Below are 13,913 nucleotides of genomic sequence, written 5' to 3' on the forward strand. Positions count from 1 at the left end.
ACCCTTGAGTACATACTGCTGTGAGACACAATGGCGACCAACCTGTTGCTTATATTAGTAGATGGGCATATTAGGCTCAGCTTGACAACCAAAAGTGATCAAAGTTTTAGTGGCCTTGAAAGATTCGAAACTGGCCCTGTTTTTATGAACTAATAGCTCCACCCTCAAATGTAATGGTTTCAGTTCCTGACCCAACAGATGCAGGTTTAAAAAAAATACCCCTTTTGCAGAAATACAAACATGGCAATGATCCTATGACTTAGCAAAAGCAGGATACTGCAGGAGCAAACAGCATCAGTCTCTGCACATTCAGAGATTACTGACATACTGGCAGATCTAATCTATAATTTGTGCCCAATAGGTGTTGACAAGCCTGGAGCTCAGGTTGGTCCTGGAGAGAAATTCACTTATACCTGGGAGGTACTGGAAGGTCCGTCTTCTTCTGATTCTTCAAGTATCCCCTACCTGTATTACTCCGCTACTGATCCCACTCGGGACACCATCTCTGGCTTAGTGGGTCCTCTACTCATATACAAGAAAGGAACATTGGGAAAAGACAGATCACAGGTGTGTTTATATTATAATTTCACATGCTCTCAGCAAAAACAATACAATACAATAAAGTGTGTTGTCTGTATTGTGATCACTGAATGAGTTATCGGACAGCTCTGTTTGCATTAAATAAGGTTAAATTGAACATTATTGATTGTTATTGGGAGACTAGTTATCACCTCTTATAAAGATGGAAAGAACAGAATGCACTTGTAATAGCACATCTTGAATAGACCAGAGCTAACATCTTGGTTTGACAGACACTGACATTTTCTTGTGTACATATAGTATGTGAAAGAGTTTTATAGACTATAATGCTGTTTCATTTGTTCTGAGATGTTACTTTGATGAGCGCAGCCCCTAAAAATTCTTACGTTTATCATTTATTGTGTGTGTGTGTGTGTGTGTGTGTGTGTGTGTGTGTGTGTGTGTGTGTGTGTGTGTGTGTGTGTAAGCAGGATGTAGATAAAGAGTTCTTCTTGTTATTTTCCGTCATGGATGAGAACGCAAACTGGTACTTGGAAGACAGTATTATGGCTTTTGGTACCAATGAGACAAATCGAGAAGACGAAGACTTTGGGGAGAGCAATCTGATGCACGGTAATTCCTGTGCTTGTGGTAGTAGTTTGAATGTGTCACAATGTGGGCACTTTACCTCAAATATTAATATACTGACACTTATGTAGAGCAATAAGAATAATGATGATGATGATGATGACAACAACAATAATAATACATTTATTTATGTAGCATTTTTTTTTATATAGCACATACAGTGTGCTTCTCAAAATAAAATACACTAAAACACAAAATGAAAACACAAACAGGTATTATGATGCTGTTAAAGGACAAGTTTTACATTTTTCATCCTGGGATCAAATGTTAGAAGATTTGGAGGTGACGTAAATTATTGGCACAATATTTATTTAGAATGCAAACACTGTCACAGTGTCGGACTCAGGCTGTTTCAAGGGCAGGGACAAAAGAAAAAAATTAGAGAGGCCGCTTACTGCAGAATCAGAGCCCACCAGTGCAAAGAATCCTATGCAGCATCATGTATGACGAAATTCTCCTCATCGTTTATTAATATGGGATAAAACAGAGGTTCCCTGCATGCGCCTTTCTGAAGAAAATCACTTGTGAAATGCTGTTAGTGTCTGTGTCCATATAATGTGTTTTTGTCTTGATGCCAGCATCTTTTTTAATTGCTTTGAAAAAGAATGGAGCACATGAGGCTGTATGCAGCCTACTTGAGAAAAAGCGGCACACTTAGAGTCTTTTTCATAGCACTTTCCCTTTTTGTGTGGCTACTCCAAGTGCTTTAAGTTGAAAATCTTGGAACTTTTCAGAATGGCCTTCTATTGTCAGTGCAGCACCTTTTCAGGCAACCAATCATATGATCTAGTACTTGTCCAAAAGGAGAAAATTGGGTTGCCTTCTCTGTCTACAGACAGCTAATTTGTCACACAAAATCTGTTACAGCAGAAATAAAAAACTTTATCTGTGGTATCAGATATAAGAGAAATGTTCCTGCTGAGGGTGAATGCTTTTATCACTGTACGCTTTATAAGACAGCTTTTATAAGACAGCTGTTCACTGTTTAGGGCCCCTTCACACATAGTACGAATGTGGTTGAATTGCATACAAAGCAGGAAACGTATGCAATTGGTGTAAAATCAGAGCTGTCTCTGATGCCACATACAGCTGTTGCTACAAATTGGAGCTGCTTCTAACGCCTCGTACACCTGTTGCTACAACTATTTGCACACACCTGCGGCTGACAGACAAAGTGTGCCCTGTGAGAGCCCATTTGATCCCTTTCACGGCAGGTGTCGGCCAAATTCCAGGTGACACACTAAGATCTAACACCACTCACTTGGCACTTAGAAAATGTGTGGTCACTTGCACTGTTAGCACAAAAACAGTTAGCAGATGATCACTTTCAAGCTGGCTGTGAAATTTGTCTAAGTGTCCCCACGAGTGTGGCGTTGCAAAACAGCAGCGCACATGTGGCGTGCCAGAGTGTCGGCTCCCCCTCGCAACACATGCCGTGCATGTGAATCGCGCGTGTGTTGCGCTCCCCCCATAACACAGACACAGAGTGACATGTTGGTGTGTGCGCTCAGCTGACAGGGGGCCCTGCCACCGACAGCCGCAGCTGTTGAGATCTGTGGTTCTGGACGTCACGGCTGGGGAACATGTACCGTGTTTGGACGGACATGAAATTATAACTGTCCACAGTGATATGCGTGTGTCTGCTTGCTGTCCTAATGTGGACATACATAAAAACATATATCACTGTTGCAACGGGCTGCAGCAAGCGAGTGCACATCGCACACATTGACAGGCTGCCCCAGGTGAAATGGACACTCAGATCATAACACGCAGTGGGCAATCTGAATGTCACGTCACCCACATGAGCTCTGTTCCACATGACGTGGTGTCTGTCCTGTGGCACGCCATCGACAGGACATACGTGTCAGGCCGGACCCGCGCGGGGCCGTTTGGACATGCCAGGCCAGAAGATGTGGACATGATAAGAACGCACTGCATCATTCATGTTATTTCATGACTGTACGTCTGTGACCATGGGTCATCTACAGAGGAACAGACGGTTCATACTTGCATTGTTCACTCGATAAGAGGCATTCAGCAAAATGCGGTGTTGTTTTTATGGTGTGTGGTTTAATCTTCTCTAAATACGTGTATCTCCTTGTTGATTTCAGGCATTTTATGCACCTTTTATAGGACAGTGATGATAGCGCAGTGGTAAAGTTTCTGGCTGCCAATCAAAGCTTTTGTAAATTGCAGGTTTGAATCCCATGGGTGACATGTATTTTTTTTTCACAGCAGCTGTGCGATGTCGTTCCACATGCTGCTCGCACTGTGTTCCTGCTGCGACGGTTTCGTGCACACTCGTGCAGCGGGATCATTCACGCCTGCCCGACCATGTGTCCCTCCCAACTTCAGCTCGATGTTTTTGTGGTTCACTCAATCGAGCTGTTTCGCCGTGATTTGCCCTGATTTGTACTTATTCATACTGTGTGTGAAGGGGCCCTTATTGTTGTCATAGAAACACATCCTTCAAGCACGCTTTCTTTTTAAGGAAGCGTTGAGTTGAAGTGTTTCTTTGTGCCCGGTCAGCACTTTTCTGAAGGGGGGAAACACTATATGGATCCTATAAGGGCATTAGATAGGCCTACTCTTGCAAGTGAGATAACATATAATGAAGTGCCTTTCCAACATTTGCAATGGAGAGCTAAAAATTCAGTGAAGAAAAAAAAATTTAAATCCAGTACCTGATAGTCTCCCCAACAATGTGTCCTCAAGTGGCAACAGTGTAGGGTGCCACCAAATACTTTGAAAAGATTTTGAATTTACCTCTCAGACCCTGCTTACATCCAAGACACATTTTGTGGCCACAAGCAAGTTTTTTTAAATAAATAATATAACAAATTTGACACATTACAATATCTATCTATCTATCTATCTATCTATCTATCTATCTATCTATCTATCTATCTATCTATCTATCTATCTATCTATCTATCTATCTATCTATCTATCTATCTATCTATCTATCTATCTATCTATCTATCTATCTATCTATCTATCTATCTATCTATCTATCTATCTATCTATCTATCTATCTATCTATCTATCTATCTATCTATCTATCTATCTATCTATCTATCTATCTATATACAGTGGGGAAAATAAGTATTTGACCTCCTGTCAGTTTTGCAGGTTTTCCCACCTACAAAGAATGGAGAGGTCTGTAATTTTTATCGTAGGTACACTTCAACTGTGAGAGACAGAATCTAAAAAAAAAAAAAATCCAGTAAATCACATTGTATGATTTTTATATAATTAATTTGTATTGTATTGCTTAAAATAACTATTTGACCCCCTAGAAAAACAGAGCTTAACAATTGGTACAGAAACATTTGTCTGCCATTACAGAGGTCAGACGTTTCCTGTAGTTCTTGACCAAGTTTTCACACACTGCAACAAGGATTTTGGTCCACTCCTCCATACAGATCTTCTCCAAATCTCCCTCCAAAGATTTTCTATTGAGTTCAGGTCTGGAGACTGGGCAGGCCACTCCAGGACCTTGAAATACTTCTTACGGAGTGCCTCCCTAGTTGCCCTGGCTGTGTGTTTGGGGTCATTGTCATGCTGGAAGACCCAGCCATGACCCATCTTCAATGCTCTTACTGAGGGAAGGAGGTTGTTTGCCAAAATCTCACAATACATGACCCCATCCATCCTCCCTTCAATACGGTGCAGTCGTCCTGTCCCCTTTGCAGAAGAGCACCCCCAGAGTATGATATTTCCACCCCCATGCTTCACGGTTGAGATGATTTTCTTGGGGTTGTTATCATCATCTAAACATGGTAAGTGGAGTTGATTCCAAAAAGCTCTATTGTGGTCTCATCTGACCACATGACCTTCTCCAATGCCTCCTCTGGATCATCCAGATGGTCACTGGTGAACTTCAAACAGGCCTGGACATGTGCTGGCTTGAGCAGGGAAACCTTGCTGCCCTGCAGGATTTTAAACCATGACAGCATCATGTGTTACTAATGTAATCTTTGTGACTGTGATCCCAGCTCTCTTCAGGTCATTGACCAGGTCCTCCTCTGTAGTTCTGAGCTTTCTCAGAATCATCCTTATCCCACAAAGTGAGATCTTGCATGGAATCCCAGACTGAGGGAGATTGACAGTCATCTTGTGTTTCTTCCACTTTCTAATAAATAATCATAACAGTTGTTGTCTTCTACCAAGCTGCTTGCTTGTTGTCCTGTAGTCCATCCCAGCCTTGTGCAGGTCTACAGTTTTGTCCCTGGTGTCCTTAGACAGCTCTTTGGTCTTGGCTATGGTGGACAGGTTGGAGTGTGATTGAGTGAGTGTGTGAACAGGTGTCTTTTATACAGATAAGTTCAAACAGGTGCAATTAATACAGATAAAGAGTGCAGAATAAGAGGGCTTCTTAAAGACAAATAACAGGTCTGTGAGAGCCAGAATTCTTGCTGGTTGGTAGGGGGTTAAATACTTATTTTATGCAATAAAATGCAAATTAATTATTTAAAAATCATACAATGTCATTTTCTGTATTTTTTTTTAGATTCTGTCTCTTACAGTTGAAGTGTACCTACGATAAAAATTACAGACCTCTCCATTCTTTGTAGGTGGGAAAACCTGCAAAACTGAGAAGGGGGTCAAATACTTATTTTCCCCACTGTGTGTGTGTGTGTGTGTGTGTGTGTGTGTGTGTGTGTGTGTGTGTGTGTGTGTGTGTGTGTGTGTGTGTATGTGTATATATATATATATATATATATATATATATATATATATATATATATATATATATATATATATATATATATATATATATATATATATATATATATATATATATATATTTACAGTACTGTTCAGAATAATAGTAGTGCTATGTGACTAAAAAGATTAATCGATAATTGACCATAATTGATATATATCTTTATTATAGCCATTTATATATCTTTACAGTAAATGCACAATCTGCATGTATGTATTGTGAGCATTGTCTCTACAGGGATATTAGTTTGTCTATATTGTGTGTGTGTATATATATATATATATATATATATATATATATATATATATATATATATTTACAGTAGTGTTCAGAATAATAACAGTGCTATGTGACTAAAAAGATTAATCCAAGTTTTGAGTATATTTCTTATTGTTACATGGGAAACAAGATACCAGTAGATTCAGTAGATTCTCACAAATCCAACAAGACTAAGTATTCATGATATGCACACTCTTAAGGCTATGAAATTTGGCTATTAGTAAAAAAAAGTAGAAAAGGGGGTGTTCACAATAATAGTAGTGTGGCATACAGTCAGTGAGTTTGTCAATTTTGTGGAACAAACAGGTGTGAATCAGGTGTCCCCTATTTAAAGGGGGACTGATGAACATGCTTTTCTCTTTGAAAGCCTGAGGAAAATGACATTCAAGACATTGTTCAGAAGAACAGCGTAGTTTGATTAAAAAGTTGATTGGAGAGGGGAAAACTTTAAAAAATTATAGGCTGTTCATCTACAATGATCTCCAATGCTTTAAAATGGACCAAAAAAAAAAAAAAACAGAGATGCATGGAAAAAAAAATGGAAAACAACCATCAAAATGGATAGAAGAATAACCAGAATGGCAGAGACTCACACATTGATCAGCTCCAGGATGATCAAAGACAGTCTGGAGTTACCTGTAAGTGCTGTGACAGTTAGACGACACCTGTGTGAAGCTAATTTATTTGCAAGAATCCCCCAAAAGTCCCTCTGTTAAATAAAAGACATGTGCAGAAGAGGTTACAATTTGCCAAAGAACACATCAACTGGCCTAAAGAGAAATGGAGGAATATTTTGTGGACTGATGAGAGTAAAATTGTTCTTTTTGGGTCCAAAGGCCGCAGACAGTCTGTGAGATGACCCCCAAACTCTGAATTCAAGCCACAGTTTACAGTGAAGACAGTGAAGCAAGATGGTGCAAGCATCACGATATGGGCATGTTTCTCCTACTATGGTGTTGGGCCTATATATTGCATACAGGTATCATGGATCAGTTTGGATATGTCAAAATATAATATAAAGCAGAGGTCATGTTGCCTTATGTTGAAGAGGACATGCCCTTGAAATGGGTGTTTCAACAAGACAATAACCCCAAGCACACTAGTAAATGAGCAAAATCTTGGTTCCAAACCAGCAAAATTAATGCCTCGCAGATGTGAAGAAATCATGAAAAACTGTGGTTATACAACTAAATACTAGTTTAGTGATTCACAGGATTGCTAAAAAAGCAGTTTGAACATAATAGTTTTGAGTTTGTAGCATCAACAGCAAATGCTACTATTATTGTGAACACCCCCTTTTCTACTTTTTTATTAATAGCCCAGTTTCATAGCCTTAAGAGTGTGCATATCATGAATGCTTGGTCTTGTTGGATTTGTGAGAATCTACTGAATCTACTGGTACCTTGTTTCCCATGTAACGCTACTGTATATATTGGTCAATATATGTTATGATACTTTATTTGGATAGGGCACATCATCATAATTTATTGTATGAAGGTGCCCCATAGATGCACTCAGTCTTTTCTTTGTGAAGTGCAGCCAGTCGGACTATACATCTAGTTTCTGTCACTCTTGAAGACACTTCATTTACCAGGGACTGGGTGAGTGTCTGTGTGGGGGGAGGGGGGTTGTCCCTACCTGCAAGCCTCCTGAGTGTCCCAATGGTGTCACAGGCTAACCATTTATATAATGTAATGGGAAGGGGCAAGCAAAAAGCACTCTCCGCAAACCACTTCCAGAACCGCCTGGTAGCATGGAGAGCATCCCTGCAGAGGTAAATGTGCTCATATTGACCACACTGAATGTAAAGTTAAAATGATTGATTATACATACAAGCAGTGGTGGGCACAACTAACCAAAAAGTTAGCTTTGATTACAGCTAATCAGCTAACTGAAAAGTTATCTTTTATGAAGCTAGACCGATAACCCCCCACCCCCCCAAAAAATGATCGGAAGCTACAGCTAACTTGATAACTTTCAGTATTGTCTCCGGTACACTTGCAACTACTAATAAACTGATTTTGAGTTTTAACACCATGATTGCTTCTGGTAGCGTCAAAGGTGACCACAAACCCAAACAATGAGTCAGCATTTCTGTCTTTGAGCACCCTGCCCACTGCTGGAAGCTCCTGTTTATTACATAGCTTGCAGCAGTGAAGCAGCTGAGAGGAGCAGCAAAGCTCAACTCTACACACACACAAAAAAATACATCATTATTCCTTAACAGAATATAGCAGTGTCACTCTGAAGCAGAGGTCTTGGAAAATAAAGCAGTTTTGTCTTATGGTTTTGTTTTATAAATCAAATTAATACGGATAGAATAACTCCATTAATGTCAATTCTGTCATTTGTACAAAGTTAAAATATATGATATATATCTTTTAATTTTAAATAATGCACTAATTCTGAAGTTTTGTAACAAACACAGACAGATGCCAAAGGGATTATGGGTAAAATGTGCCTCCACTAACACTAATTGGTTGACTCATTCATTCTATGTAAAAACCAACACGGTAATGTGACGTGTGTGTTGGTGTTTACATATAAATGTGCTTTTGTAAGATATGCAATTTTTATTGCAAAAAAAGGCATTTGCAAAAGCCAAAAGTGAAGTTATGATATAACTGGGGTCAAAATAAATAGAACACTGCCATCTACTGGTGCCCAGACGCTCAGTACTTAGGGCGATTACTGTCATGAACACTACTGGCCAGGAAATGGCAGTAAAGACCCTGAAAACTTGCTAAAACAAATATTCCAAATAAATAATCCATCCATGTCTGCTATGTTTAAGATGTGTGGAATTTAATAAACGCCAACCGAATTTCAGACATCTTATGTATATTACTCTGGAACAAAGAGGACAGACAGTGTTTGACAAAAGCAAGACGTGAAAGAGCAAACAGGAAGCAATTGCAGCTCACAATGATTCCAATTGAAAATAGTGGAGAAGCAGCCTGAGCTTGTTATGGCATTTTTACATAAAACAAACACAATAACAAGGTCTATAAACCCCGAGAATATCACAAGAGTTTTAGGCACAATATACAAAGGGTTTAAAGCTGTTGTCCGTGTGAAGCCTGATCAGTGCGTCACAAATGCATTCCTCCTGTCGTGAATGTACTGAGATTACCCATAATGCACTGGACACAGCATGTCCACAGTAAAAACCTTCAAAATTAGTGCATTGCTTTAAAACTAAAACATATCTCATATTTTCACTTTATAAAACTTCAGAAGTGATGTTAATTTAAATAACTTGTCCGAAATTTGTTTGGTTAAAATTTTAACGCCTCTGGATGACTTGGGTGATATTGCCAGCGAACTAGTATGGGGTCAAAAGAAAAAAGTTTTTTTTTTTCTCTTCTGTGAGTAGTTCTCCTTTGTCTGCAGAGGCTAGAGCTATCAGGCTTGGAATGCAGGACAGGCCGGACGCAAATGCACAATGCAGATACACAGCTCAGTGGAGATAAAACGTTTACTTGGTAAACAGGCTTAGGTCAGTACACGGATAGGCAGTCCAAACAAAGCAACAGGATCCAGAACATCAGGCAAAAAGCGTGGTCAAAATACAAGCAGGTAGTCGTCATAAACCGATGAGGCACACAAAGCAAGACAAGGATACAAGAACGGAGCTGGTAAGAAGGCACAAGGCGCATCAAACTAGCAAAGGATAGAGTCAAACCGTGAAGCTTATAAAGCACCCAAATGATTAACAGCAACACAGAACAGGTGTGTAGGGAAACACCCAGAACTGGGGCGTGGCCAGATGGAAGGAGATACCCACCACCAAGAACCAAGAGAAAAAGACAAGGGACAACAGGACAGAGTAAACCCAAGAATAAAAGTAGAAAAAGAGACAAACCCAACACCAAAACCACCCCCACGACCCAAGAGCATGACAAGAGCACTATCTCCTGAAACTTGCTTTCCTCTGTTTGCGGAGGATAGAGCTGTCCATATACTACACTCAAATATTTGATGTCAGACTTAATAAATGTTAGCGGTTTAAAAATGATCTGACCAAAATTTATCGGAAGATAGTTTGTCCGCTGATGGTTTTCAAAATTATCTGAAAAGCTAACCTGATAATGAAAACATTAGCTTTGATAATTAGCGGTTAGTAGATTAGCAGAACTGTGCCCACCACTGCATACAAGTATAATGCACATCCATACTTCAGGTGTTTAACTTAGCCTCATACCTGCAGCCGGTCTGCTCTGTGTAAGCCTGATCCTGTCAGATCTCAGAAGCTAAGCTGTACAGCATCTGGTTAGTACTTGGATGGGAGACCTCTTTGGAACACCAGCAGCTGTGTGTGTTTCTCCAGGTGAAACTGGAGTTGTGTCAGGAAGGGCATATGGTGTGAGACTTGTGCCAAATACCTATGCAGATCTGGCTGTATCCGCTGTGGCGACCCCGAACAATAACGGGAGCAGCCGGGAGGACAACAACAACAACAACCTTAGTCTCATACCCCTCTTCTTCTTCTTCTTCTTCTCGTGTGTGCGTTCCCAGGTCTGCTGGGGGCTCCCCTACCATTCTGAGGGGGGAGCAGCACATTAATGTTTTAGCTTTTCCTCGATCCGTGTAAGAGCTTTTGCAGTTTCTCTTAATTTGGTTGTATCTTCTTCAAAGATATCCTCCGTTGTTACTTTCGGGCATTCTTGCCTATTGATTTGCTGGCATTCCTCTAGTATATGTTTTTGAGTTTCCTCCTCAGCATTGCAGAACCTACAGGATACATTGGCATATTTATTCCTATAGTTGCATTTTACTGCCAGCATTCTTGTTCTTGCCATCATGATGCTATGTGCTTCCATCCGTTTAGTTTGTCCAGGTAGGGTTTCCTTTTTCCTACTTCCAACGTTTTTACATTTTCAATGTAATGTTTTACCTTTGATTTGATCTCTCCTTGTTCTTTGATATTCTTCTTTAGCTGTTCGCCTATTTTCCTTTTTATATCTCCTTTGCTTGTTTGATCCGTTATCTGCAGTTTTTCCTTAATCCTGTTGACTTCCCTTTTCCATGGTTTACTATTGTTGTTGATTATTCTTTTCATTAGGTCTGATCCTACTGTATTTATCCTTTTTTGGAAGTTGATCTTGCTTTTTTGTTTTATATTATATATTATTGTATTATATTATCTCTGTATTTTTCTGTAAGACAAGGCCATCATTGGCAGTCAACTTGTAATGAATTGATATTACCTTAGTCTCATAGCTGGCTGGCTGAGATGCCCTTACATTATATAGCGGGATAGCCTATGACAGTGTTTGCATACTAAATCAGCACTTTGCTGACTGAATAAATTTTGATCCTGAGTGAAAAGATAAACCCCACAACTTGTAAAAAATAAAATAAAATAAAATAAAATAATAAATAGAGCCCAACTTCCCTTTATATACACTCAACAAAAATATAAACGCAACACTTTTGGTTTTGCTCCCATTTTGTATGAGATGAACTCAAAGATCTAAAACTTTTTCCACATACACAATATCACCATTTCCCTCAAATATTGTTCACAAACCAGTCTAAATCTGTGATAGTGAGCACTTCTCCTTTGCTGAGATAATCCATCCCACCTCACAGGTGTGCCATACCAACATGCTGATTAGACACCATGATTAGTGCACAGGTGTGCCTTAGACTGTCCACAATAAAAGGCCACTCTGAAAGGTGCAGGTTTGTTTTATTGGGGGGGGGGATACCAGTCAGTATCTGGTGTGACCACCATTTGCCTCATGCAGTGCAACACATCTCCTTCGCATAGAGTTGATCAGGTTGTCAGTTGTGGCCTGTGGAATGTTGGTCCACTCCTCTTCAATGGCTGTGCGAAGTTGCTGGATATTGGCAGGAACTGGTACATGCTGTCGTATACCCTGGTCCAGAGCATCCCAAACATGCTCAATGGGTGACATGTCCGGTGAGTATGCCGGCCATGCAAGAACTGGGACATTTTCAGCTTTCAAGAATTGTGTACAGATCCTTGCAACATGGGGCCGTGCATTATCCTGCTGCAACATGAGGTGATGTTCTTGGATGTATGGCACAACAATGGGCCTCAGGATCTTGTCACGGTATCTCTGTGTATTCAAAATGTCATCAATAAAATGCACCTGTGTTCTTCATCCACAACAGACGCCTGCCCATACCATAACCCCACCACCACCATGGACCACTCGATCCACAACATTGACATCAGAAAACTGCTCACCCACACGACACCACACACACTGTCTGCCATCTGCCCTGGACAGTGTGAACCGGGATTCAAACACCAGTGAATGTGAGCATTTGCCCACTCAAGTCGGTTACGACGACGAACTGGAGTCAGGTCGAGACCCCGATGAGGCCGACGAGCATGCAGATGAGCTTCCCTGAGACGGTTTCTGACAGTTTGTGCAGAAATTCTTTGGTTATGCAAACCAATTGTTTCAGCAGCTGTCCGAGTGGCTGGTCTCAGACGATCTTGGAGGTGAACATGCTGGATGTGGAGGTCCTGGGCTGGTGTGGTTACACGTGGTCTGCGGTTGTGAGGCTGGTTGGATGTACTGCCAAATTCTCTGAAACACCTTTGGAGATGGCTTATGGTAGAGAAATGAACATTCAATACACGAGCAACAGCTCTGGTTGACATTCCTGCTGTCAGCATGCCAATTGCACGCTCCCTCAAATCTTGCGCCATCTGTGGCATTGTGCTGTGTGATAAAACTGCACCTTTCAGAGTGGCCTTTTATTGTGGGCAGTCTAAGGCACACCTGTGCACTAATCATGGTGTCTAATCAGCATCTTGATATGGCACACCTGTGAGGTGGGATGGATTATCTCAGCAAAGGCGAAGTGCTCACTATCACAGATTTAGACTGGTTTGTAAACAATATTTGAGGGAAATGGTGATATTGTGTAACAAGTTTTAGATCTTTGAGTTCATCTCATACAAAATGGGAGCAAAACCAAAAGTGTTGCATTTATATTTTTGTTGAGTGTATATATATATATATATATATATATATATATATATATATATACGAGGTCTCTTAGATAATAAACCGACCCTTTTATTTTTTTTTTTAACTATATGGATTTGAATGACATGCGATTACACCAATCATGCTTGAACCCTCGTGCGCATGCGTGAGTTTTTTCACGCGTGTCGGTGACGTCATTTCCCTGTGGGCAGGCCTTGAGTGAGATGTGGTCCCGCCCTCTCGGCTGAATTCCTTTGTTTCACACGCTGCTCGAGACGGCGCGCGTTGCTTTATCAAAATTTTTTCTGGACCTGTGAGGAATATCCGAGTGGACACTATTCGAGAAATTAAGATGGTTTTCTGTGAAAAGTTTAACGGCTGATGAGAGATTATGGGGTGTTTCTGTCGGTGTAAGGACTTCCCACGGAGCGGGACGTCCTGCAGCGCTTCCAGGCGCTGTCGTCGGCCTGTTTCGAGCTTAAAACATCCTAATTTAAGGCTTAATTCACCCAGGACATCGTGAGAGAACAGAGAAGATTCAGAAGAGGCCGGCATGAGGAATTTATGCGGACATTCCACTGTTTAAGGACATTTTTGTAATGAAAGACGTACGCGCAAATTCGCCGAGTCGTTTCCGTGACGACTCGGCAAATCTGTGTGCGCCGCGACAGGAAAAACACCTCCGTGTTGAAAACCATTTGTAGAATTCAGGCGGCTTTTAATGGCTTTCAACAAGTGAGTAACTGAGAAATTGTTTAACAGCT

The 13,913-nt window shown here is 40.6% G+C and overlaps 1 protein-coding gene across 2 annotated transcripts in view; it reads left to right on the forward strand.

Annotated features, from left to right (window-relative positions):
• LOC117517368 (ferroxidase HEPHL1) overlaps positions 1 to 13,913 on the forward strand; it is a 136,195-nt gene that overhangs the window by 98,866 nt on the left and 23,416 nt on the right. For both annotated transcript variants that reach the window (XM_034178362.1, XM_034178361.1), the window contains 2 exons: positions 362 to 567; positions 1,011 to 1,152. In XM_034178362.1, the coding sequence (XP_034034253.1) occupies positions 362 to 567; positions 1,011 to 1,152 (348 nt within the window). The remainder of the gene's footprint in view (positions 1 to 361; positions 568 to 1,010; positions 1,153 to 13,913) is intronic.

This window comes from Thalassophryne amazonica, chromosome 9 (assembly GCF_902500255.1).
Source record: "Thalassophryne amazonica chromosome 9, fThaAma1.1, whole genome shotgun sequence".
Lineage (NCBI taxonomy): Eukaryota > Metazoa > Chordata > Actinopteri > Batrachoidiformes > Batrachoididae > Thalassophryne > Thalassophryne amazonica.